Source organism: Cydia pomonella, chromosome 7 (genome assembly GCF_033807575.1).
Source record: "Cydia pomonella isolate Wapato2018A chromosome 7, ilCydPomo1, whole genome shotgun sequence".
NCBI lineage: Eukaryota > Metazoa > Arthropoda > Insecta > Lepidoptera > Tortricidae > Cydia > Cydia pomonella.
In genome coordinates this window covers 22,700,091-22,725,792 of record NC_084709.1, presented here as the reverse complement: position 1 = coordinate 22,725,792, position 25,702 = coordinate 22,700,091, and the positions used below count along the sequence as shown (strand labels likewise).

The window sequence follows — 25,702 nt, the reverse complement described above, 5'->3', positions numbered from 1 at the left end:
CTAAAAAAAAATACGTGTCCGTTATTTTAGACTACTCTATAACATATATCAAAATGAATCAAATCGGAGTCGGACAGTTGGGTACCCTTCCTTGTCAGATAAATCCATTCGACCCTCTCAGCAAATATCTACCTTATTACCTTTTCATAATACCAAAATCGCATAATCTGACAGATGGATTTACCTGAGTTTGAAGCTAAGCTACTCATATACATACATATATATGAAATCAGATGAACTTAAAAAGCAGAAACACTAAGATTTTCCAGTACTGTCAGCCAACCAGTATCAGTTCATTAACCAGTTGCTGAAGGTATAACGATAATGACCGTTTAAACTTAATATTTTTCCAAAAATTCAAGCATTTTTTTAACCATAATACGTTTATTAATAAGCAGGCTCACTAGCCTGCTAACCACCAAACTTGTACAGTTTTATTACGATATTTCTGTATCTCTAGAACTAGTAACGACACACGGTTTAATCATTAGAACGCTATACGCCATATAACAAAACCGTCACGATAACAAATACTCGTTGGTGATGTCGAGGACTTTGTCCTAATTTACAGAGCACTCATAGGTTTAGGTTTTGGAGGCGGTGGAGGCGAAGGCAACTCCGCTTCTGGAGGTGCCAGAGGTTCAATCTGAACATCGAGGTCTTGCAACGCATCGTCTAGAATCTTGATCTTGCCTAAGATTTTCTCGGCTTGTAGATTGTAGCCTGGCTCTAGCATTTTGCCGATCGGATTTTGCTTGAATAGATATTCTGCCTATAAAAGAAGGATACAGAATTTAACAAATAAAGACGAAGCTAATACCCAACGGTGTGCATTGCGCGGTACGGTGGAGGCGCGGCGTGAAATTTTATATCACAGTGTAGGTAATCCGCCTAGGCCGTATGACGCCGCGCCTCCGTCGTACCGCGTGGTGCAGCGGTGCTTAACGGTGACAAAGCGTGGAAATGGCTCTATACATTTCAGAGGAAATTCACTTTTATGGTGGCTCTCAGTGTATTTAGTTGCGCCCCAAACTTGCCTCGAGCATTGATTACATCACACCATGCCGTTTCCGTGATTTGGTAAGGTGTTGTGACCGCTGTGAGAGCCGGTATGCTCCGCCGATTATTCATCAGAAAATCGATATCTGCATTAGAAGGGCTATGGCCAAAAGCTATAAAATAAGGGTAATCAAAGAGCCTTCCGAGAATATCGAAAATCACAATTTCATTATCTACCTCTCTATCATTCTCGCATATTCAAAATAAATATCGATTTTCTGGCTAGTTCAGGTAGCGTTTTAGGTATTATTGGATCGCTGACTATAACACCCTATTCACTGGCTCGGGGCTCAGTAACGTACCTACCAATACTAATAGAGACAGACCACGATAAGTTGGCAGCAATTTTGGCAGGCAGTGTAAGTGTTATTTTAACTGTCAAACTTCTATGAAATTATGACGTTTACTTAACACTTGTATAGGCTGGGCTATCAAAATAGCTACCAACTTATCTGGGTCTGACTCTCGCTAACTACATACCTAGTCATCGATTAATTTATGGAACTATCCCGCTTCAATATGGAAAAAGGCTTCATAAAAGGTCAACGGCTATTTCCTGTTAGGGCTTGTGCACAAATCATGCGAGGTTTTTTCGGCTACTTTTTTGACTCCCCTCTCCCTTGGTGACATTTAGTGAGGTTCTTGGCCCACATAACCTCACGTGTATTTTTATTTTATTTTTTCATTCGACATAATTTTAAGATAAATAGTTTTTTATAGAGCAAATCTTGTTTATACTCGCTGTTCTGAAGTGCCAAGTGAAGATGTATGTTTAACGAAACGAGAAAAAGTATGTTGTAGATATTTTTTCTTAATTTCGTTCACTATAGAAAAATACACGTGAGGTCTCCTTACCTTATACCGCCCTCCCCCAACGTGATCTGTCGTGATATTTTTGGTGACCCCCTTCCCCCTATCGAACCTCGCGTGATTACAACAAGCCCTTATATTGATCAGATTGTTGGTCAGCTTGTCAGAAGAAGGAGAAGTTTTGTGGGTAATTGAGTTTATACTTACCAGGAAATCGATAGGGTCAGCAGGTCTCAGCCTAGCGACTTCGAGCAATGCTGGAGTGAGGGTGGGAAAGATGTGGTGCACTAAATAGTTGCGCATCGGCTCGCCGGCCGCCGCTAACGCTTGTTGCTCCTCTTCGCGCATCGCAGCGTATAGTTCAGACTGAAATCAGATAAAATGTTTAATCAAATATATATGATTCAGCTACCCGCGGAAACCCATAATGTGATACCCAATGGAGTTGCAGGCGTCCAGGCGGGACGTAAGCTTCTTTGCCACCAACTCGGTATAAAAAAAGAAATACTGGTGTAATATGAAAAGATAACGTACCCAGTATTCCATTTTGTCCTCACGATCTTTCCTCATTTTTTCCTCTAGTTCTTTCTGCGCCTTAGCTTCTTCATGTCGCTGCCTGGCTTTGTCTTCTTTTGCTTTCTTTTCAGCAGCCTCAATCATAGCTAAGATATGCGAAAACGTTACTTACAAACAAGTATAGGTACAAGAGGAATTGTGTAATTGCGTAGTTCAATGATCGAAAAAGAAAATTGAAATAACATTGAATGATTCACGGTTAGTTTCACTAGAATAAATCGACCGGGATATAACCAACCGGACCGACCGGATACTGCGTCGAAATATCGGTAGCTCAAAAAAATATAAAAGGTAATCACGGTTTATATCCCGGTCGATTTAAGTCTAGTGAAAATTGAAATAATTTAGAAATTCGAACTACAAACAAAAATGACTGAATCAAACACAATTTTCATTTTTTAGACAAGAGTGGAGTTTTTCGGGTCTTTTTGAAGACTCGATTAAATGAAGATGAAGGCAATTTGTGTGTGTCGTCTTGTCATTTAATTTGATCACAAATTAAATGACAAGACAACTCGTGGGAAGCAAGTTTTGCAAAAATTCACATTACTTCACATTATTTAGGGCAGCACATCAGATATACCGAGTTAATCAATTGTGATTCTCTATTGCTTACCAAGTAATTTAGAATATCTGCAAGGCCGGCCCATCCGCAAAGCAACAGCCGCATACGGCCCCTTCATGGCATAATCTGAATGCTCCTTCACAGGCACTATGAGAGGGTGTATGTCCAGCTCATCAAAGAAATTTAGCGGAGTGACGTCACGGGCGTCGTTGGCTCGGAACTCGTAGAGACGGTTGAGGACAACTTCTTCGTCTAGTCGGGAGTCACCCTCTGGTAGTTTCATAGCTTTATCGCAAATGAAGTCGTCGGTTGCCTCAAGGCTTACTACGATATCTGTGAAGAAAAAAATATAAAGAACTCAGTGGTGGTTGAAATTGATTCAGCGGAAATTGGTCCTCCAGTGCCAAATCCTTAAACCTGATCGAGGTAGCAATATTCTTAAATGATTGAGTATTGAGTATCGCTTACTCCCTCTAACATATAACTGCATCCAGTATATTGGCCTACATTATCGCGTGTAATGGGCATGATGCAATGTTCGGTTGATATCAGATTTTATGGTTAATATTCTTTAAAAAAAAACCTTTGAAATATAAACTCGAAAAGTACTCGAACCTTCGTTCAAAGGCTACTAAATACTTGAATCATAATAATTATAGCAACATATAGTTGGGGATATTTTACGTACCAGGCAGAATTTTCTTTAAAACATTGCTGTACAAATCAGCATCTTCGTCAAACTTGTCTTCTTCATTTTCCTCTTCGGCGTCAGAATCTTGTTCTTCTCCTCTGTCAAACACTGCGGTAATTATAATAGTTTAGTTTTGGTATTAAACATGTCAGATTTAATTTTATTCACGTCAGGAAATGAGCTACGGAGATGAAACTCCGGCTTCGTAACAAAGTTTTTTTTGGAAATTACTTATATAGAAATGACGATCTATGTTTGCCAGTCACTTTTAGGTAACGAGCACATGACGAGAAGTATCGTGAGGCAACCTGACTAATCCAAATGAGGCCTAGATTCCCGTCTGGGTTGGAAAGTCAGAATTCAGAATATGCCCATTCATGGAATTAGGTTCCCAAGCGAATCCCAGCGTCCCTTTGTGACCTGTGGCAAAAATACCAGGAAAACACCGGGGTAACTGTCAAAATCCCCAGGCACAAGTGAGTTGGACGAAGCGGCTCTACTATTAAATAATGTTTTATTCAAATGTACTCACGCGCGGTACATTGCGGTATGGTGTTCGGAAACCCATCCAGGACCCAGCCTCTGTTGAGAGCTTCTCGGCAGAGCAGCCTTTTTCGCATATATCTAAGATAAAAAATATGGCATTTTTAGTACGGATACTATGATATGGATGTTCTACGTACACTAATTACTTTGAATCTAGTCTCGCTCCTTTTTCCGTTATTATTTTTCGTAGCCATTCGCTGCGCCGGTCCTTTCTTGTTACAAGATTTTTTTTAAATACATGTATACGTTTCCCTACCCAAAACTTGGGTGTTTATAAATTTGATATTTACTGATACATATATTAAAGCGCTGCTTAGGATAGTTGCACCACTTCGACGATCTCGTTAGGCCGCCTTATAAGGGTCACTGGGAGCTATTGAATGCGGTCTGCACCTAAGGCACTTTGTATCGGTCGATGAGGAAGTTCTGTCCTACAGTGTACTCTTGTATAGCCTTATGCATAATGCCTTGTCAGACTATAGTGTCAGTATCAGTATCTACCCGGACTGTATCACAGACAGTGCTTGCCTTGACGCCTAATCCTCAGAGTTATACTCCTTAACATATCTTTTTTAAAACAGTTACCCTCACCACTATAATACTTTCGTCGCTGGCCGCAGGCCCGGCCTGCATCACAGCCAGCCTCACCTTAACCACCTTGGCCTCGTCGACCTCGACGTCAGCGTAGTCCTTCTCATTAACCTCCACTACTTCAGAAGGTGTAATTTCTACTACTACTACTATATTTCGAAGAAGTTCTTCAGAAGAAGTGCTTAGAAAAGCACGTCGCTCGTCCTCAACGTTAATCCTCTTCAATAATCCTCACTATTTTACGTTGTAATGATTAAAACAAGTGGTACAGTCGCCATCAGTGATATCGGAGCGGCCATGATGGTAAAAAATATCTGAATGCACTTTAATGTCTTAATAATAAGTAGAGGCTTTGTTCAGATATTTGTAAACATCTGGGCTGCTCCGATATATCTGATAGCGACATTAGCGACCGTATTATACTTACCCCATAATATGTTCCTCAATGACGGCCAGCCCGGCCTACATCAAAGCCAGCGCTTGCCTCGTTGCCTCGCGTGTCTCGTGTTAAACGTTATCCTCCTCATTCATCCCTACTTCTGAGGACATTCCCCACAACATCTTATAGATCGTTACACGTACCCCATAATATCTTCCTCGCTGACTGCCAGCCCAGCTTACATCACAGCCAAATGCCTGCCTGGCCGCCTCCCGCGCCTCGTCAGGAACGTTGTCCTCCTTATCAATATACCCACCACTACTTTTTATGATTATACGCCTCATTACTTATGTATGCCCCACCACTTCTTCTTAGAATAGTTAGATTTTACCTCATATTTATAAAATCGCAGCACGTACCCAATAATATCTTCCTCGCTGACGGCCAGCCAAAACGCCTGCCTGGCTGCTACGCGCGCCTTCTTTGGAGCGTTGTGCTCCTAATTCATCTCTACTTCTGAGGACATATCCCACAACATCTACAAGCCTGTAGCGCATACCCCATAATCTCTTCCTCGCTGACTGCCAGCCCAGCTTGCATCACAGCCAATGCCTGCCTGGCTGCCTCACGCGCCTCCTCGTCCTCAGCAGCATTGTCCTCCTCATCATCCATCCCCACAACTTCCTCTTCGGGGGATGGTTGGGGCAACGCGGATGTTTCACCCTCATCCCAGTGAGCAACACGGCGTGCCTATCACCAAATATATCTCGTTCACATGCTTTCTACATGACATGATGTTCTACGTTGAGAAATTCACTCGGGCATTCCGTCTGGGGCACTGGATCTAGTTGCCCTATATGCTCTAAGCAACTATTTTACGGCGAAAACTGGTTCGACACTATTGAAACTTTTCATCAGTTCCTTTTTGGTTTACAAATATTAGGAAATATGTAGTAACATCTATGGTAAGATAGCCTTACGACATCGACACTGATGTCCTAACAGGTAAATAGGTGAAAACACCTCTATCTCTGATTTTACTGAAGTTTATATCCATCAATTTAAAAATATTTACCAAATCCTCCATAACATCTTTAGCAGCAGTTTCAGGTGATATGTAAACAAGACCGTAATTCTCACAGATTTGCTTCGCCAGACTCGTTTTTCCAACTATAGGAGGACCGTAAACAATGATCTGAAAAATGTTATCGGAATTATAGGTAAGTTCGGTAAAATATACCACAACGATAACATTACGTCATGTATGTTTGTGGCCGATCGTAAAATCAGGCAGATCAGAGCATGAAAGTTCTAGACATATCGTGAAACGTGAAAAATCATTGTCTCGTACTTTGAGTCGAGCGGGGCTCCTTTTTCTGGACAGTTTGAACTTAGCGAACCTATTCTACCTATTGGTTTAATTCGACTATAGTCAAAACATTAAACAGGGAATTTAGGTATATCAAGGTAAATTGACAGTCTTCTCACTTTAAACGGCTTCAGTCCTCGTAGTTTCTTGAACTCCTTCATGAGGAACGGTGCATATTCGGCAAACGTAAGCTCAGTGGTCCACTGGAGAGCCATGGTCTCCACTATAAACCCTGGTTCCATGCTCAGGTTCAGAGTCATAAGGTCGAAAATCCTTTGCTGTGAAATGGACAGAACCTCAGAAACTTTTTGCATGAATTTAAACCACAGATTGCGTTCTGTGTTCTATGATTTCCATTTCAATTTGTTAAAGATAAAAACCTATACCATCGACTGCTAGTACTAGGTCAATGTGGGGAAGACGAAGAAAAGTTGTTTTGGACAAAGTTCCACAAAACTACATTAAGTAGGAATAATGCATACAATTCCCTATTCTAAGTCCCATATTTGACGTAGGTAGGACATGAAAACTTAGCGTGGTCCGACTCTAGTTATTGTGTAAGGTTAATAGAAAAGTTTCGAAACTAAATAATTGCACTGCGACATAGATTTAGATGTGTTGTGTACATGCCAATCGGCCTTGTCTTTAGTTCGAGACGGGAAAATTAGGGAAAGTTTGTGAACTTTCGTGGGCTCAAAATTTTAATAATAATTTACATATTCATAGATAATAACTTAAAAGGGCACGTTACATCGATATCCGGAATCAAGAAGGCATCTTCCTGTGGAATGCATTTGAACATCCCTGTCCCAGCGCAGCGACCAAGGGGTTTCACTATCTGAAGAAAAAATCAATGTTTGAATTCAATCAGGGGAAAATAGAAAGTAAGTGGGTTTAGTTGAAAAGCGAGAGAAAATAAATCCATTTTTGGTAATTATTCATACAAGCTTTTATCGCTGACTGTACTTTTCTTTCCATGGGCAACTAATACTCATCGAAAAAATTCTAACGATCGCAAACACAATTAGTTTGCGTTGTTTCTAGGGGTCACAAAACCGCTAGTATTTTTGAAAACCGGTTTTTCGGTTTTTGTACATTACAAAACCGGGTTTTCCGGTTTTTCGGTGATTTTTCGGTTTTACATATAAAAAGTGAAAAAACTGCATTTTATGAATTTAAACTTTAATATTCAGTCATTTAACAATGGATATAAAACCTTTTTTATATCTTAAAATTATTAGGAACAAAAATTAAAAACAAAATAACTAAAATAATCCGGAGGTCGTGGGTTCAAATCCTGGGTCGTACCAATGAGTTTTTCGGAACTTATGTACGAAATATCATTTGATATTTACCACTAGCTTTTCGGTGAAGGAAAACATCATGAGGAAACCTGCATACATCTGCGAAGAAATTCAAAAGTGTATGTGAAGTCCCCAATCCGCATTGGGCTAGCGTGGGGACTATAGCCCGAGCCCTCTCGCGCATGAGAGGAGGCCTGTGCCCAGCAGTGGGACGTATATAGGCTGAATTATTATTATTATTATTATTAATAACCTCCATGCACTTCTGGAACGCAAAATTAACTACAAATAGTTATCATTATAACACAAAACACAAAACATCGTATATTCCTTTTACGAAAGTAAATACTTATTAAATACACTTAACATTTGAGATCAATATTAATTTCTTTCATAGGTTAAGTTACTAAATTGGAGATCAGTGAAAAAAATAATGTAATTATAATCCCTCTTCTCGCCTTCTTTCAGCCAGGCAATTAAGAATAAATCATTATAATAACCCACATATAGAGATATTCGTTGAGTGATTGAAGTGAATGATATGTTCTAGGATTACAGATTAGGCAAGTAACACTCCGATCATGGTTGCCATTTTGATGTGATTGTGTTGCAATTGTTAAAAAATATCTCGTTCGGTATGTTTATTTTAAACCCGCACACACTTTGTTTTAAAATAATCTTTTGTCATGTTAATTAACTTACAGATATTGTTCTTTATTTTTATTTACCGTGTATTCATTTGGTGTATGTTACATGCCGTGGTTTCACTGAAATGATTCCAAGTTTCCAACGGAAGACCAGAAATGTTGTATTGAAAAACAAACTATACGTAGGGTAGGGCAATTAGCTAATATTTATTAATTCAATTATATGTTCTATTCTATATTTACTGATAAACTAAAAAGTAGAAATTACAAATAGAAAAGGAAGTTAAAAGTAGTAATAAACTGATAATCAAAGTAATACTTACAACTATCAAGTATTTAAGTGTAAAACCGAAAAACTCGAAAAACCGGTTTTTTTAAAGTTTAAAGCCGGTTTTCTCAATCGACGAAAAACCCGGTTATTCCGGTTTTTTCGGTTTCGGTGAAACCGGTTTTGTGACCCCTGTTTCCATGGCCATCACAGAGTTCCCATGGCTACCTCCTGTTTCCATCATCAGATCAGCTCCATGTCATCATAATATTGCATCGTTATCCGATTTACATATGTATGCAAAATTTCAGGTTAATCGGAAATCGGGAAGTGGGTCAAATACTATGAAACAAAAGCTTGTAAAATACTCTAAGGTAACTCGTGTATCTAAATGTTGTTCCATAGTTAAAGCAAGACGTAACCTCTCTTTGCTTCGTTACGTTTTGTTCAACAGCCAACATAAATAATTTCTTCGGGAAATCCGTCACCAAATTGTAGACGATTCTGAAACCGTGAAAGTCTCGTTTAGAAGCGTGATTTGTGCACAAGCCCTTACAAAATTTGATTGAACATAACAGCTACCGCGAAAATTGAATGCAAATATGTATAGGTAGTACCTACGTATATATCTCCATATCTACGTATATATATCGCTCTTGATAAATTCAAGTGACTGAGTTAGACAATTTTCAAATGCATGCCGACATGCAAGCATAGTAGCTTTAGTCAATTATTTCATTTCGGGTAGCGCTGATAACTCGTATGCTGTGAACAGTTGTGATGAAACCTCGTGAATGTCAGACACATCTCCTAGTCATCAGGCACTTACTGTGCTAAATCCAGAACGTTGATAAGTGGAACAACGTTCGCGCCTCTTCCAAGGATCGGCAGCAGGGGTTCACACTCCCAAGCCTTCTGGAACCAGTAGTACAGTACGTCTTCTCGCCCGCCATACGTCATTCCGGCGCACACCACTAAAGCACTGTAAACGGGACATTAAATTTTATAAACGCGGAATTCTCTTTTCAACTACATTTGATGACATAATCCTTCGGTCTCTTGCCACCATTAATGTGCCTGCTCTTCTTGAGCCGATTGGCATAATCAGGGATGATGGGAAGAGGCCTGATGGGGTGTCTTTGGTTCCTTGGAGCCTGGGATGGATGTTAGTGTGGGATGCTACCTGCGTAGTCACCCTAGTCTCAGCTCCAACGGACTAATGTAAAAGCGGGCGCAGCGGCGGAAAACGCCGAAATTTTGAATCGTAATAAATATAAGAGCCTCGGTAGAGTACTCTCTAAATGGTACTCCAATTTTTACCATTTGGCGTTGATGCAATGAGGAGCGTAAACATTTTGTTAGAGATACCGGCTCTAGTACCCTCAATGGATTGAGCACATTAGAGAGTGCTCTATCGTGGCATAAAAACCGCCTTTTTGCGTTATCTATTGTTTTTTAGCAAAAAATATTTCTTAAATAAATACATATGTACTTACGTATTGCAATTCATTTCCTTCCGACATCCGATCGAGCAATGTGAAAACGCTCTGGCTGGGCATCACCCAAATTATAAGTTATCGAAAACGTACCTAATACTTAATTACTTATAGATTTTGTTCGGTAACTCGGTTTAAACTTAAACCACGCACGACGTCAGAACGTAATGCTTAGATAAGACCATAAGTGAGTCACGGCCATATCCACGCGTCACTACTCATAGAACAATAGATCAGTATTACACTCAAAAGCCACACGATTGTAGCTATTAACCTGTATATTGTGAACTCGAGATCCGTAATAATTACGCGACATCAAGGGTCATTCTTATATTGGTTTTTGACTAAAACAAACGCCTAGTAAGCTTAATATCTACCGGCAGACATACTCCTAAGGTTTTTTGTTGCCCCAAGCATATTGCATCAGTAATTATAATAATGACTTACCCGATTTGTCTTCGATACTTTCTCGCAATGCCTATGACTTCGTTTTCGGCGTCGTAGTGTATTTTGTAGTTGAGGTGAGGTTTTCTTTTGCGGAAATCTGTTTCGATGAACGGCATTTCTGGGTTGTCCTGGGCAAAAGTTGAGAGAATTTGTTTATTATTTGGGAAGACATTACTTCCACACTTTGTGCCTAATTGGGCTCAACTGACACATGTTTGATATAAGCTTTTATCGCTACTTTTCTTTTCACAGGCAAGTGATAGTCATCAAGACAATTCTAACAACCCCTAACACAGGTTGTGTTATTTTATCACAGAGTTCCTATGGCCACCTACTGTCGCCAACATCATCAGATCAGATCAGCTCGATGCTAATTATAATTTTACATTTTCACCAACTTGTTAGACCAAGATAACTCTTATTATGCGTAATAATTTCATAGACATTTGTCGTTTAAAATAACACTTGCACAGGTCAGTGACTTGCACAGTGCGTGCTATCAAAATCGCTGCAGAGCAGACATATATTAGATCTATGCTGCAGAGTAATCCTTATCTAACTCTACCTACATATGTATGTGAAGTTTTAGGTCAATCGGAAAATGGGAAGTGGGTCTAATTTAGCGTGCAAGATTTGACACAAACAAATAAACCAACATTTGAAGTTAAATAAAAGCTTGTAATTCAGTCATCATCCACATTTCAATAGTACAGGTAGGTACTTGCCCTGCACAGTGAAAAATAATAAGAATGCGGCACAGCACAATGAACAGGATGTCGCAAAAAAAGGAAACAATGTTTCCGGCGTCCTTAACGTGGAAGCATTGATTCAATTTGGTAACAAATAATCAATCGGTATTAAAAAAAGTTTTCTTTCACAAAACGGAAATATAATTGTGTCATATGAACTGTAAATAACTCTTGGCACAATAAATAAGTAAGGACAGTTCACAAAATATTGTTAGTATGTATTGCCAATTTTGCCATCAAACAATTACAGAATAATTTATTTTCAACTTTTGATTATGTATTTTAAAAGATTCGATGCCGCCAAATGCCATTAACAGGAAAACCCGCTAGGACCAACGGCATTGGCTTTCTATAGGTCGACAGACAATTCGTGGAAACATACCGGATCCAAAGTTTTGGTGGTGGCCCAGGTCATAACACTATTGGAGATGAGGACCAGGTATCGCTTGTTAAAGTAGTCTACACTGCAAGCATTGAGCCACAGCCGACTAGGCCATAAGACGATTCGGGGAAACTTACCGGATCCAAAGGTTTAGTGGCGGCCCAGATCATAACAGTGGAGATGAGGACCAGTCGCTTGTTAAAGTCATCTACATTGCAAGCATTGAGCCACAGCCGACTAGGCCATAAGACGATTCGGGGAAACTTACCGGATCCAAAGGTTTAGTGGCGGCCCAGGTCATAACAGTGGAGATGAGTACCAGGTAACGCTTGTTAGAGTCGCCCGCGCCTACTTCATCGTCGGGCTCCGAAGCGGCAGTCGCTGGTCCGTGCTTCTCCAGCAAATCTTTCAGCACTGCAAGTCATATTTGAAATCTAAGGCAATAAAGCCCATATACAAACCTACATATTTCTCATGTTTGCTAGATCACACCCAGGTCAATAAGTTTTCAACCGCTTTACATATACCTACATTTTAAAAAATGCGCATCTAGGAAAGAAATTCTTTTTATGCAGGTTGCAGGCCATGTTGGTTCTAAAAGTAACCCTTCCAAGTTACTTTTCAGGTAGGTATGACCAATTTACATAGGTATTACCCAGAGGTGGCGTTAGGCGTGGGCTACGTGGGCCATTGTCTGCGGCCTCGTAGTCCGAGGTGCCTCGCGTCTGAAATAACTATATCTATGAAACAACCACCCACATAAAATGTTTGTCTTTCCCCGCCACTGGTAGTACCTAATATTCAATAACAGTACGTTTACACAATTATGATACCTTCTGATCTATCTTAATGCCTCTTAACTACGACTACTACAATTCTGTTTCAATGATCTGAGAGAAATGTCGAATTAAAATAAATAGATTTCTAATTTATTTAATGAGTGTTTAAAAGAGTGACGTAAGTGCCGTGGGTAGTGCGTGGTTATGATTTGTTTTCCTATTTTGACTCATTTAAACCAAAATGCTTAACCGTGTCGTGTGTGGTCAGTTTTTGTCATCGGTAAATACCACCGATCTAGAATGACACACTTACGGTGCCGTGCAAAAGATCCCTATGGGTCGAAGTGTATCCGCAAGGGCCCCCGGTTATTAGAAGATACGGTGCCGTGCGTTCAGCACAGTTTTTGAAGAATCATAGCGCTTTTTTAGATTCATATAATACGGTTGTCCAAAAATATGAATTGCAATCTTTAGGTTTTTCTTGTAACTTCATTGATTGGAATCCTGATTAAACAAGGTAAGGGCATGTATTCGTGTGATGAGCATGGATATTTGTTCCTGAGTCATGGGTGTTTTCTATGTATTTAAGTATTTATAAATATTTATATATTATATATATCGTTGTCTAAGTACCCTCAACACAAGCCTTATTGAGCTTACCGTGGGACTTAGTCAATTTGTGTAATAATGTCCTATAATAATATTTATATTTATTTATATAAAAAATCACGAACATAGAATGTTGTTGAGGAACATCCTCAGAATGTTGTTGAGGCTGCCGAGACATTGGAGTGCATCCCGTATGTTTGCAGAGGCGCGTACAGATGACTTTTTCCCCATCAGGCGAAAAAGAGTTGGATCACTGCTGAAACGTATGCGGGGTAGCAGCAACGACCTTCTGAGAGAGTTGGCGGAGCGCCTCGACTCTCCTCTTACTCGCTACTGGGTTGAAGTGGTGATTGGCAGGGCCAAGTAGAGCAGATTGTTTGCCTTGCTTGCCCCTGTCAATTTACAACATAGTACTATATCGTGTTATATATTAAGTTTTAATTGTTTTTCTATTATTATATTTTCTATTTTTTGTATTGTTCAACTAACATAGTTATTAAGATCCTCTTTGTAAATAACAAGCTATGGATCAACTTGGTCTGAAATAAATGATTTTATTATTATTATAGGACTAAAATGCACTATTAAAAATTTATAATAATGTTTGCGCTCAAAATTAAAATATGAAAATTTCTTCGAAAATGCGCAATTTTATATTTGATCGAAATCATTACTTTTTTTGTTAATACCTACTAACTAAAAAATAACTGTTCACAACAATTTTATATTCGCGATTCCGGGCACGTAGAGCCATCTCGCTTATGCTCCAGAGGAGTTACATACGCGAGTACGATTTATCGATCACAACGCGCCAATAGAATTTCAACTTTACCATTCTGATTTAAGGTTCAAATTAATTGCGATTTCAGGAAACTTGTCTTTGATCAGATTAGATTAGATTAGATGATTTATTTCATGAAAGACAATTATATAATAAATTTGCATTGATGTCAAAAATATAAGAATTTCTATCATGATCGTCAAAATAAAATAAAAATAATAACAATAGTAATGAAATAAAATTATAGCTCCAATAAGGATTGTCAATACAATTAGAATAACAGTAAGTAGGTAGGTAGGTAGGGTCTCGCTCTGTGTGGTAGGGCACAGCACAGCGGATGTCATTCCAGATCTAGAGCAGAGCCCAACTGGGGAAGTACCTCCACCTTACAGAAAATCGCAGCCAAATAACACTAGACCCTACTCATAGTGTTGTGTTCCTGCCGGTGAGTAAGGTTGCCAGAGCTCAACGAGGGGTGGGAGGGTGTTAGGATCGGCAACGCGCATGTAACTCCTCTGGAGTTGCAGGCGTACATAGGCTACGGATACTGCTTACCATCAGGCAGGCCGTATGCTTGTTTGCCACCGACGTAGTATAAAAGGTAAGTCAAAGCTGGATGAATTTGAATACTTATATGTATTTGGATTTTTTGGCAAAAACCTTGTATTCCCATCTCAAAGGCCGGCAACGCACCTAGCTTACCATCAAGCGATTCTGCTCAATTGCCTCCTATATGAAAAAAAAATTGAACCGCCTGGAAAAGAGTCAAAAGGTCAAAATCGGAACTTGAAACTGACGCTTAATGTAATCCATGGCGATTCTCAATTCTTCCCGATCGTAGCTGATGTCCAGAACGACCGTGCCGCATGTGAGCATGTCTGCCAGAACCTGATCCTTCGGAACTATCCGCGCTACGTTGTCCAGTGATTTTGTCTTCGGTTCAGAGACGGTTCCTAGGGAATTCATGATAATCAGATATTAATTTAAACCCAAGGAAAATGTTAAAAACTAAGGACGTCAGAGAGGTATGCGTATATAATGCGATGATTTAAAGTATAGTTTGAACTGAACTGGGTGCCTAGCTAAGGTGACAATCAGTTGCGCTCCGATAACGAAACGCTTTGTCTTGTGTCTCTCTATCACTCTTCCATATTAGTGCGACAGTGATAGTTGCGTTTCGTTCGCTACGTAGCGTAAACGACTGGCATGTTGGCTACGTAATGTACCCAAAGTTCCTAGCAGTATACGCTACTCGCGTCAGGGCTATAACCGTGAAAATCGAACTTCGTCAATTGCGGGCATTTTTCTCTGTCACTCTGATTACGTCTTAGTGAGAGTAAAAGGGAAAGATCCCCGCAATTTGCGAACTTCAGTTTTCGCGGTAGGCCCCCAGTTAATCTGCTCGAGACGCAGGGGACGACTGGTTGTCTATTGACATTATAGAAAATATTGTTATAAAATTATAGTCCGTTTTTTAGCACAAGAAAGAAGATAAGCAATTTTGTCGTGTCTTTTTATTGAAAAACAGTTTTGATAAACGAGTAAAAAGTAAAAAAAAATTACATGTCAAGATTGTTTTCCTTTTTTTTAATGCAAAAAAAAACGAACTATAGTTTGCTTATTAACTATAAGTAGCTATCTATGCCCTTCGTTTGTTTTTTTTTTTTTCATTTTTAAGAGTTTTTATTATTATATTATAATAAGAAGCGAGAAACAAATTCCATACTTAATTCTAAAAGCTCCTCTATTATTCTTATAATTAAAAAATCTGAAAAAATCAAACGAAAGGGTATAGCTAGTCGGCAATATACATTTACATTGGCAACGGGCGACCCCCGCGCGCATCGCAATCGCAATCGCAATCCAGCGCGGGAACGCTGCCTGCGTGATGGGCACCCTACCAAGGGCGCAAAATTTTGATAGGTATTTTTATTTTTTAGCTTTAGTTATTTTAATTGTAGTTACATTTAGTTTATTATTCATGTTGTGAAATTTTTGTATTTTAATAATATATTATAAATAAATTGTTTACATAATTGTATAAAAATATTTTATATAACGTCACATACCCACTACCCAGGGAGGAAAATGATTACTACGTTTGCATGGAGAAGCGATCATCTTACGAGTACCTAACTGAAAAATATTTATTGACAATAACAATACCCATAATGGATATAGCAGGTATATCCTTGAGGCATTTGAGACCAAGGATGCTGGCGGCATTTCCTCGTTGTATCGCAATACTGATACGTTGTGCGAGGAAGCCGCCAGCTCTTCGGTCACCAGTTACGTCAACCAGACGTTTCGCGATTTCTCCAAAAAACTTGTGCGCGCTGGGACCCCATGGACCGAGAGTTTCAACGCCAAATGGTACCTAGTCTCTACCGAGGCTCTTATATTTATTACGTTTCAAAATTTCGGCTCTTTCCGCCGCTGCGCCCGCTTTTACATTAGTCCGTTGGAGGTAGGAAGGTGCCAGTGTGTCTACGCAGGTAGCATCCCACACTAACATCCGTCCCAAGCTCCAAGGAACCAAGGACACCCCATCAGGCCTTTTGCCATCATCCCTGATAATGCCAGTTGACTCAAGAAGAGCAGGCACATTGATGGTGGCAAGAGATCGACGGATTATGTTATTAAGCGACGCATGTCTTGAAAAACGACCTGCACTTTTTTGACAAGATAATCCATGGTGTCCCAGTCGGTCCACGTCCGTACCACAAGAGCATATATGTGGCGTACATACCGAAACCCCGAGTCGCAAACCAGTCGCCAGTCTTAGTAACTTACCTATAATTTCGTACGGTATCTCAGGCGGCGGCGGAGGGGAAGGCTCCGCATCCTCGGCCACCATTACCGCGGAAGGCACCTTCGTTTGTTCCGCATTCCTTTCCAGTATCTTTGACATAAGCTCCAGTATTCGCTCGCCATGGTACGAGTCCAGATTGTTGATGAAATAGCGCTTATATGAGAACTGATTGTCGAGCTCTGAAGATGAGTTTGACGATAATATATCGCGTGATTTACTCATTTTGCGAAGTTTAAGCTCAAGCCTTAATATAGATAATTAAGTTTTAGTGACAATGACATTTGACAAGTATTTTTTCTCTTTATTTTAAGTTTGTCTGTAAAGGTTTGTTTTATAAAAACTTGCAAGGTGTGCACAATTTCAGGTACTCGATTGAGCTGAAGTTTTGCATAGCGACCATGTGTATGGCAATACCATCTTTACCATAAGGGCACACAGGGTCCGTGCCCATAAGGGCCCCCATCCGCAGGGGGGCCGAAGGACAGACAGTATCAGTATTTTAGATTACCCACAATAAATAGAAGATCATTAGTAGAAAAATGCTACTTTAATTCGCTTTCTTTACTTTCCAAAAGGACCCCAATTTCTTATTTTCCCAAGGGCCCCAGCATAGTTTAAGACGGCCCTGGTGTATGAAGGATCTGCCATCTAGTGACCCGAATAGAAAGCGAAAACAATTGATGCTTCTAAACAGGTGCTGCCCCCTACACTTCACGCTGGCTCTATTTCGTATTGAGAGTCTGTGCGCAAGATTAGTAGAATGTATGGATTCGCTAACATTCCACGACTCTTCCCTTTCCGCACAGACTTAGTAGGGGTCTGCCTACTAAGTCTGTGCGGAAAGTGGCTTAAATCTAGAAGTGGAAACTTGACATAATGCTCCGTGCCAATGTATATGATAGGGGCTACTGTGCTACCGTCCACAGTTCATGCACTCTCTCCCTAGTTGACTCCGGTGACAATGCAGTATTGTGGTAGCATTAAGCTGATCTGTTTATGGAGACCGAAGGTGAACATAGGAAGTCAGTAGTAACACCGAACAACACCTTTGTTGTATGAAAATTAGGGCCACAACAGTTAAAATTGCGCTGAAAGAGGGGGCCCACTGGTGTTGCGTTACGTTGGGTCGCACGCGTCGTTTTAGGTACATACAATATTTTATACGGTATGTCACGCTAGCTAATATAGACCTTATTTCAAAGCATGAAGGTTACTTTGACAGCGTCCAAACGTAATATTTATAAGCGATCTTGACGTTGTTAGTACCGCGCATTTAAGATTCCCATTCGTGTTCCGTGCGCCACTGTGGGCATCCATGGGTAAAAACAGGTTCTAAACTAAACAATTAAAACTGCATATTATAATAGAAAGAAGCATAATATATTTATGTCCAGCATGTAAAACAAACACATAATGATTTATCCTTTATACCATAACAATTAATAAGTATATAAGATGTCATTGAATAAAATAATAAGTACTCAAATATTAAGTGAGAACTAAAACAGTTAAGTACATTTATAAAATAGAAGGAGATATTAAAAATATTCGATTAAAATTAGTCTTATTTAAAATTGCTTAACTTATTTATAATTACTCAATAATTGTTCCCATGCACCTTGATAAAAAAATACCAATGTTTATTGGCACTATTAATTTGTAATAAATATATTGACATATATATTTGAGAAAATAAACACAGCACCCGTATTATGCCGCCTTAGAGAACACACAGTTTGGTTACTCAAATTTCGAGGGCCTACCGCGAAAATCGAAGTTCGTCAATTGCGGGCGTTTTTTTTTCCGTAACTCTAATTACTTCTTTGTGAAAGTAAAAGAGAAAGGTCCCCGCAATTTGCGAATTTCGGTTTTCGCGGTAGGCCCCCAGTTAATCTGCTCGAGACGCAGGGGACGACTGGTTGTCTATTGACATTATAGATAAACCAGTGTAGGTGACCTTCGGTGTTTGCGGTAGGCCCCCTGAGGCCTACCGCAAACACCGAAGTTTGCAAATTGCGGGGATCTATCCCTTTACTACAATTTAGAGTTGAATGTGACCTGTTCTAATTTTTTTCACTGAGTAGTTATAGTTATTGACACATTGGACCGAATAACAATAAATCAACTATCTGTACGTAGTTACTGTATTTTCCATAAGGCAGCAGCGTTATTCACGATAGTTATTTAAGATATAAATGCGGAAAGTAGGAAATTCGCAACGAGTCGCGATAAATTAAAACACGACCGAAGGGAGTTTTTTAAATCGACCCGAGTTGCGAATTACCTATTCGGACGTGTACCTTACAACGTTTTACAGTACATATTGTCCTTTACACTTTCGACATAGGCAAGGAAAGTGTTCATTTCCGCACTAGTGTACTTACTGTAAATATTATTATATGTATATGTCATGTTTAAGTACATAATTCAGTAATTACTAATTGTTCCGTACGAGACCCACCGCGACATCTTTGGGCGGAGCGATACAATTGCGTATGTCGCGTCACACATATCGCGGCCAATACGGAGCCCGATATACGTCTTCGTCACCCTACGTCACGACATATTGTCCCCCTCTACCCCAATTCCTTAAAACATGTACACGTAGATTAAGCATTTAGAATTACAAGAATAAGCACGTTAAATTTCGGATTTTTTATTTCGCCATCCAAGAAAGTCGAATTTCTCCAGCAAGCTACGCCTGATCACGAACATATTGGTCCTTCTTCGCCAAATATATCAACGACTTCTTCGCCAATCGCCGAGTACGAGTTGAGAGGTTATTGAGAAGCAGCACCTTTGGAAGAGAAATCGCACATCGACATTTCTTCTTGGACGGAAGGCGCGTATGCAGCAAGAAGACACCCAAGGATGCGCTAATTTGGAAACTGCGGTTACCAGTAGGACGAGAACTGGATATCCAACGATTTTAAACGCGCATATTTCGGTACGGACATCCAGCCACCCTATACCTAACCCTTTGTCTTCAGTTGCTTAATGCCGTGCTTAATCAATTCCAGTGAGCCTGTGACGAGTTATCATTGCGTGACCGGTACCCAAGGACACCTTTTCGCCGCTACACAACGCGGAGTTGCATCAGGGTCCAAAGTCCACACGTGAGTACTCCAGCTTTCTATACTAAACCTAACCAAAATGGGACCAGGTGATATCGTAGTACCAAACAAATCACGCGAGAAATCGCCGGCTAGGGCTATCTGTGATGCCACAATTGAACCGCATGTTCGCGAATTGGTTAAAAAACGTGGCATTATAAAGGCTAGACTGACGAAGTTCGCAACCCACATTCAAAACTGTAGCGATAACTTAGACGCTTTAACTGAGCCTTGTAGAATAAATTTAAAACTACGCGTGCAAGGAGCAGAGAGCCTGTACACTGAATTTAACGATCTTCAAACTCAAATCGAAGCGAATGTGTTCGAATCGAATCTCGAAGACCAGTTAACGCAACGAGAACAGTTTGAGGATGGTTATTTCAGTGCGCAAGCCCTCGCCGAGTCTATTCTAAGTAAATTTAATAGTACAGAAAGCAAAAGTCCCACTGTTTCGCAAAACACAACAATGAAGGCAATTAAACTGCCAGTGTTATCACTCCCCTCTTTCGACGGCACGTATGAAAACTGGCTCGCATTTAGGGATATTTATTTATCATTAGTTCACAATTCGAAGGATCTCTGTGACATCCAAAGGTTCCACTACCTAAAATCATCACTGACTGGTAGTGCTTTGTTAGTTATAGAAGCGCTCGAACTAACGACAAGTAACTACGCGGTGGCATGGGAGCTCCTTCTTGATCGCTACAATAACAATAGGTTATTGATTCACAATCACGTCAAGGCACTATTTTCGCTTCAGTCACTGCCTAAAGAATCGCACATACTTCTACGAAAGTTAATTGACACAACATTAAAGAATTTACGCGCTCTTAAGGTCCTAGGCGAACCTGTATCGTCATGGGATACTTTAATTATTTACATCTTAGTGTCAAAGCTCGATAAAACCACTGAACGCGAGTGGGAACAACATAAAAGTAGTCTTACGAGCGGCGACACTCAGATGAAGATTAAATTGGATGATTTATTGCAGTTTTTAAGAAACCGTGCAGATATGTTAGAAACATTGCAGGCATCACATCCACAAAGTACGAGTACGAGTGTACGCGATAAGCACGAAGTAAGCAAAAAATATAACACTCCTAGCTCCACTCATAGTTACAATAACAACAAAGTACACTGCAATGTTTCTACCAACAGCAAACCACAAAAATCACAACACAAATCAAAATTCGCGTGTCCCATGTGTAAATTAAGTCATCCACTTTATTCTTGTGTCAAATTTCTTGATACTAATTACGAATCTAAACTTAAGTTTGTTGCCGACAACAAGTTATGCACTAACTGCCTACGAGCGGGTCATTCCGTGGAGTCATGCGTATTCGGCCCGTGTCGCAAATGTAATAACAAACACAATTCGATTATCCATCCTCCTAGTGATGAGTGCACTCGCGTCCCTGCCCCCGCTGACGTCACGGCCCCCGCTACACCTACTTCGGCCGCTGCTGCATCCAGTTCGGCCGCCGCCGTGTCGGTCAATGCGCATTGTCAGCGAATTCCTTCGCAGCGCCCGGCTTTGAGGCCGGTCTTGTTGTCAACCGCTCTTATCGACGTGATTGATAAAAATAATAAACCGCATACTGTCGTCGCTCTACTTGACGACGGCGCGCAACGATGTTTTATAAAAGAATCCTTACGTGATTTATTAGGCGCACCATTAGTACAGTCCACTCACGAAATAAGCGGTGTAGGGCGTACCGTGACGCAGTGTACGCAAACCTGCAATGTCCAAATAAAATCGCGCATTAACGCCTACACTACAAATTTACATTGTTTTGTTTTACCGCAAATAAATACATCAATGCCAGTGGTATATGAACATTGTGCAAAATTCGATATTCCAGATAATATACAACTGGCAGATCCGCAATTTTTAGATTACAAAGATTTCGATATCTTAATAGGTGGTGATAAGTTTTGGGATTTGTTTACGATGGAAAAAATAAAACTACGTAACGGTCCTTACTTATTAAATACCGAATTTGGATGGGTAGTAGCAGGTCCTATCAATCTAAACGCACGCATTGAAGGCCATATCCAATGTAACTTTACGCAAACAACAGATTCGTTATTACGGCGGTTCTGGGAGATTGAGGAGGTACCTACCATTCGGGACGCATTGTCTGATGAGGAGAAGGCTTGCGAGGAGCATTTCGTTCGCACCACTACGCGCGACAGCGAAGGAAGGTTCTGTGTTAGCATGCCACTCAAGCAGCCACCCGAAATGCTAGGAGAAACGTATCCTCAAGCTGAACGTCGTTTGCTGGCGCTGGAAAAACGATTACAGCGTTCAGAAACGTTCAAAAAATTATATACAGACTTTATGCACGAATACCTCGATTTAGGGCACATGAGTAAAGTTTCTTCATATAACTCACCACATTTCTTTCTGCCACATCATGGAATTTTTCGTGAATCTACAACAACACGATTAAGGGCAGTTTTTGATGCTAGTGCGGCATCTAGTTCTGGTACATCTCTGAACGACCTTCAAATGGTAGGTCCCGCAATCCAGGGCGACCTTCTGTCGATTCTTTTACGCTTTAGGCAGCATCGTTACGTGGCATGCGCGGACGTAGCCAAAATGTATCGTCAGGTATTAGTGGCAGAAAATCAACGTGACCTTCAGCTGATCCTTTGGCGCGACAGCCCCGACGAACCGATACAAATTTATCGTTTAAATCGTGTCACTTACGGTATGGCGTCGGCAGCTTTCTTAAGTGTCCGTTGTTTAAAACAGTTAGCCACTGAATGCACCGATCCCGACGTTAAAAGAATAATTAACAAGGATTTTTACGTAGATGACATGATAACTGGGTCACAGGGTAAACTTGAATTACTGCGATTATGCAATGAAACCGCGCGAACATTGCAATCGGGTTGTTTCCCGTTACGAAAGTGGGTATTCAACTTTAGCGAGCCGTCGTTAGAGTCTAATTTCGCACTGCTGTCTGACGCGCAAACTAAACTAACGTTCGATAAAGACTGCAATTCAAAGACATTGGGCATAGGATGGAATAATTACTATGATCAATTTTATTTTAACTCGCAACTTGATTTGATGAAAACCAATGATAAAGTAACTAAACGCATTATTTTATCACATATCTCGCAAATTTATGATCCCTTAGGTTTATTGAGTCCGACAATTATGCTCGCCAAGGTCTTACTCAAGCGTTTATGGCTTCTCAAACTTGATTGGGACGACGAAGTCCCTTCTGACGTCATGCGCACCTGGAATGATTTTACTAGAGCGTTATCAGCTACTCTAAGTACAATCCGTGTGCCGCGTTATGTAATGGGTAGCAGTAATTATACGCGCATAGAAATGCATATCTTTACAGACGCGTCACAGGTTGCTTATGGCACTTGCATTTATATTCGCACAATAAATGATAAAATGGAAGTATGCTCACGATTGTTATGTTCAAAGGGGAAATTAAGTCCAATTAAAGTCCTAAGTACGCCCCGATTAGAACTTTGCAGCGCACTTCTAGGTGCTAAATTATATGACAAGGTCATACGTAGTATTAATTGCCAATTTGATGACGTCATATTTTATTCCGATTCTACTTGCGTGTTAGGGTGGTTGCGCATGTCACCTAATTTATTAAAAACTTTTGTGCAGAATCGGGTCACTGAGATCCATGAACTGACCAAAGCGCTTCCATGGCGCCACGTCAGCGGTAAAGTTAACCCAGCTGACTTAGTTTCGAGAGGCGTCCGATTAGAAGACCTAGCTGGATCCAGTTTATGGTGGGAAGGACCTGAATTTCTGCAGGATGTTAATTTTGACCCTAAAAACATTCCAAAACTACCGAATTCGGACGATTCACACGATATACTGCCAGAGGTTAAATCTAACGTAGACTTAGCGCTTACCGCTACTACAGAAGCGGCATTATTTCCCTTCAAGCGGTTTTCTCAGTTCTCGCGCATGATACACGCCACTTCTTACGTTTTACGTTTTATTCACAACGCGCGCAATAAGAATAATAAGCGTACGGGCCGTATCAGCGTCGAGGAACTGCGGGAATCAACAAATTTATTGGTCAGGCTGTCTCAACTGGAATCATTCCCAGATGAGTACAAGCTATTGACTAATAAACAAATAATTAAAACAAAGCATAACTTAAGTAAGTTAAATTTGTTTATCGATGAAAATCGTGTCATGCGAGTCGGCGGTCGTATCGGTTATTCGCAATACTTTGCTTACGAAAAAAGGCATCCGATATTAATAACAAGCAAACATCACTTAACGCTTTTATTATTCCGCCACGAACATAAAAAACTTTTACATGCCGCGCCTCAAGCCCTTCTTTTTGAACTGCACGATGCTTGGTGGCCGCTAGGTGGTAGGAACCTCGCGCGAAAGATTTTTTATGATTGTGTTATTTGTAAGCGATTAAGAGGGAAAACCCTTACTCCTTTCATGGGAAACCTACCCGAGGAGAGAATTACGCCTACATATCCCTTTTTAACTTGTGGCGTGGACTATGCAGGGCCAGTTTTCATATTGAACCGCAAAGGCAGAGGTGCTCAAACTGTTAAAGCATATATTTGCTTGTTCGTTTGTTTTGTTACGCGAGCCATCCACTTAGAGCTTGTCAGCGATCTGACTACCGACGCTTACCTCCTAGCTCTCAAACGCTTTATAGCTAGACGCGGCAAGCCTAACGAAATATTTTCGGATAATGGTAGGAACTTTGTGGGTTTAATGCATGATTTTGCCAAGTTTTTGTCGCAATGTAGTCCTGACATCATAGATTACGCTACTAGTAGTAATATTAAATTTCATTTTATTCCACCTTACGCGCCCCATTTTGGTTCCCTATGGGAAGCTGGAGTAAAATCATGTAAATTTCATATACGCCGTGTTATTGGAAACGCTCATCTCACATTCGAAGAATTTAGCACGGCGTTAAGCCAAATTGAAGCCGTCCTGAACTCCCGTCCTTTATACGCCATGTCATCGGATCCGCACGACTTTCTTCCTCTGAGCCCTGCGCACTTTCTCGTCGGTCGTACTTTGACGTCGCCCGCCTCAGAGGACCTTCAGCACGCGCCTGCTCATCGACTCAACCGATACCAGATGGTGGAGAAGATTAGGCAGCATTTCTGGGCCCGCTGGTCCAAAGAGTACGTCTCCGAATTACAGACGCGATCCAAGTGGAGGAGCCACTGTGAAATCCTCAAGCCAGACACACTGGTACTTATAAAGGACGATAATCTGCCTCCACTAAAATGGCAGTTGGGACGCATCGTGAAGACTATCCCTGGCAGAGACGGTGTGTCAAGAGTGGCAGACATCCGTACCGCATCCGGCATCATAAGACGCGCTTACACCAAAATCTGCCCCTTGGTGTCTCAGCCAGATGAAGAGAGGAGAGAAGCTCAAGAATCCTCTTGAAAGCCAGATCTTTCAAGGCCGGGGGCATGTTCCGTACGAGACCCACCGCGACATCTTTGGGCGGAGCGATACAATTGCGTATGTCGCGTCACACATATCGCGGCCAATACGGAGCCCGATATACGTCTTCGTCACCCTACGTCACGACATATTGTCCCCCTCTACCCCAATTCCTTAAAACATGTACACGTAGATTAAGCATTTAGAATTACAAGAATAAGCACGTTAAATTTCGGATTTTTTATTTCGCCATCCAAGAAAGTCGAATTTCTCCAGCAAGCTACGCCTGATCACGAACACT

General features: G+C 40.7%; 1 protein-coding gene across 1 annotated transcript; it reads right to left on the bottom strand.

Annotated features, from left to right (window-relative positions):
- Positions 1-364: 364 nt before the first annotated feature.
- LOC133520158 (adenylate kinase 7-like) lies at positions 365-19,206 on the bottom strand. Its single transcript, XM_061854529.1, has 16 exons — positions 16,842-19,206; positions 14,846-15,001; positions 12,148-12,293; positions 10,749-10,876; positions 9,635-9,787; positions 9,228-9,309; positions 7,338-7,424; positions 6,706-6,864; positions 6,293-6,412; positions 5,777-5,967; positions 4,234-4,325; positions 3,699-3,809; positions 3,062-3,343; positions 2,404-2,531; positions 2,077-2,235; positions 365-772 (listed from the first exon to the last, which is right to left on the bottom strand). Exons 1-16 carry the CDS (start codon positions 17,080-17,082, stop codon positions 566-568), a joined length of 2,442 nt encoding a protein of 813 aa, XP_061710513.1. The 5' UTR covers positions 17,083-19,206; the 3' UTR covers positions 365-565.
- Between the last annotated feature and the right edge of the window lie 6,496 nt (positions 19,207-25,702).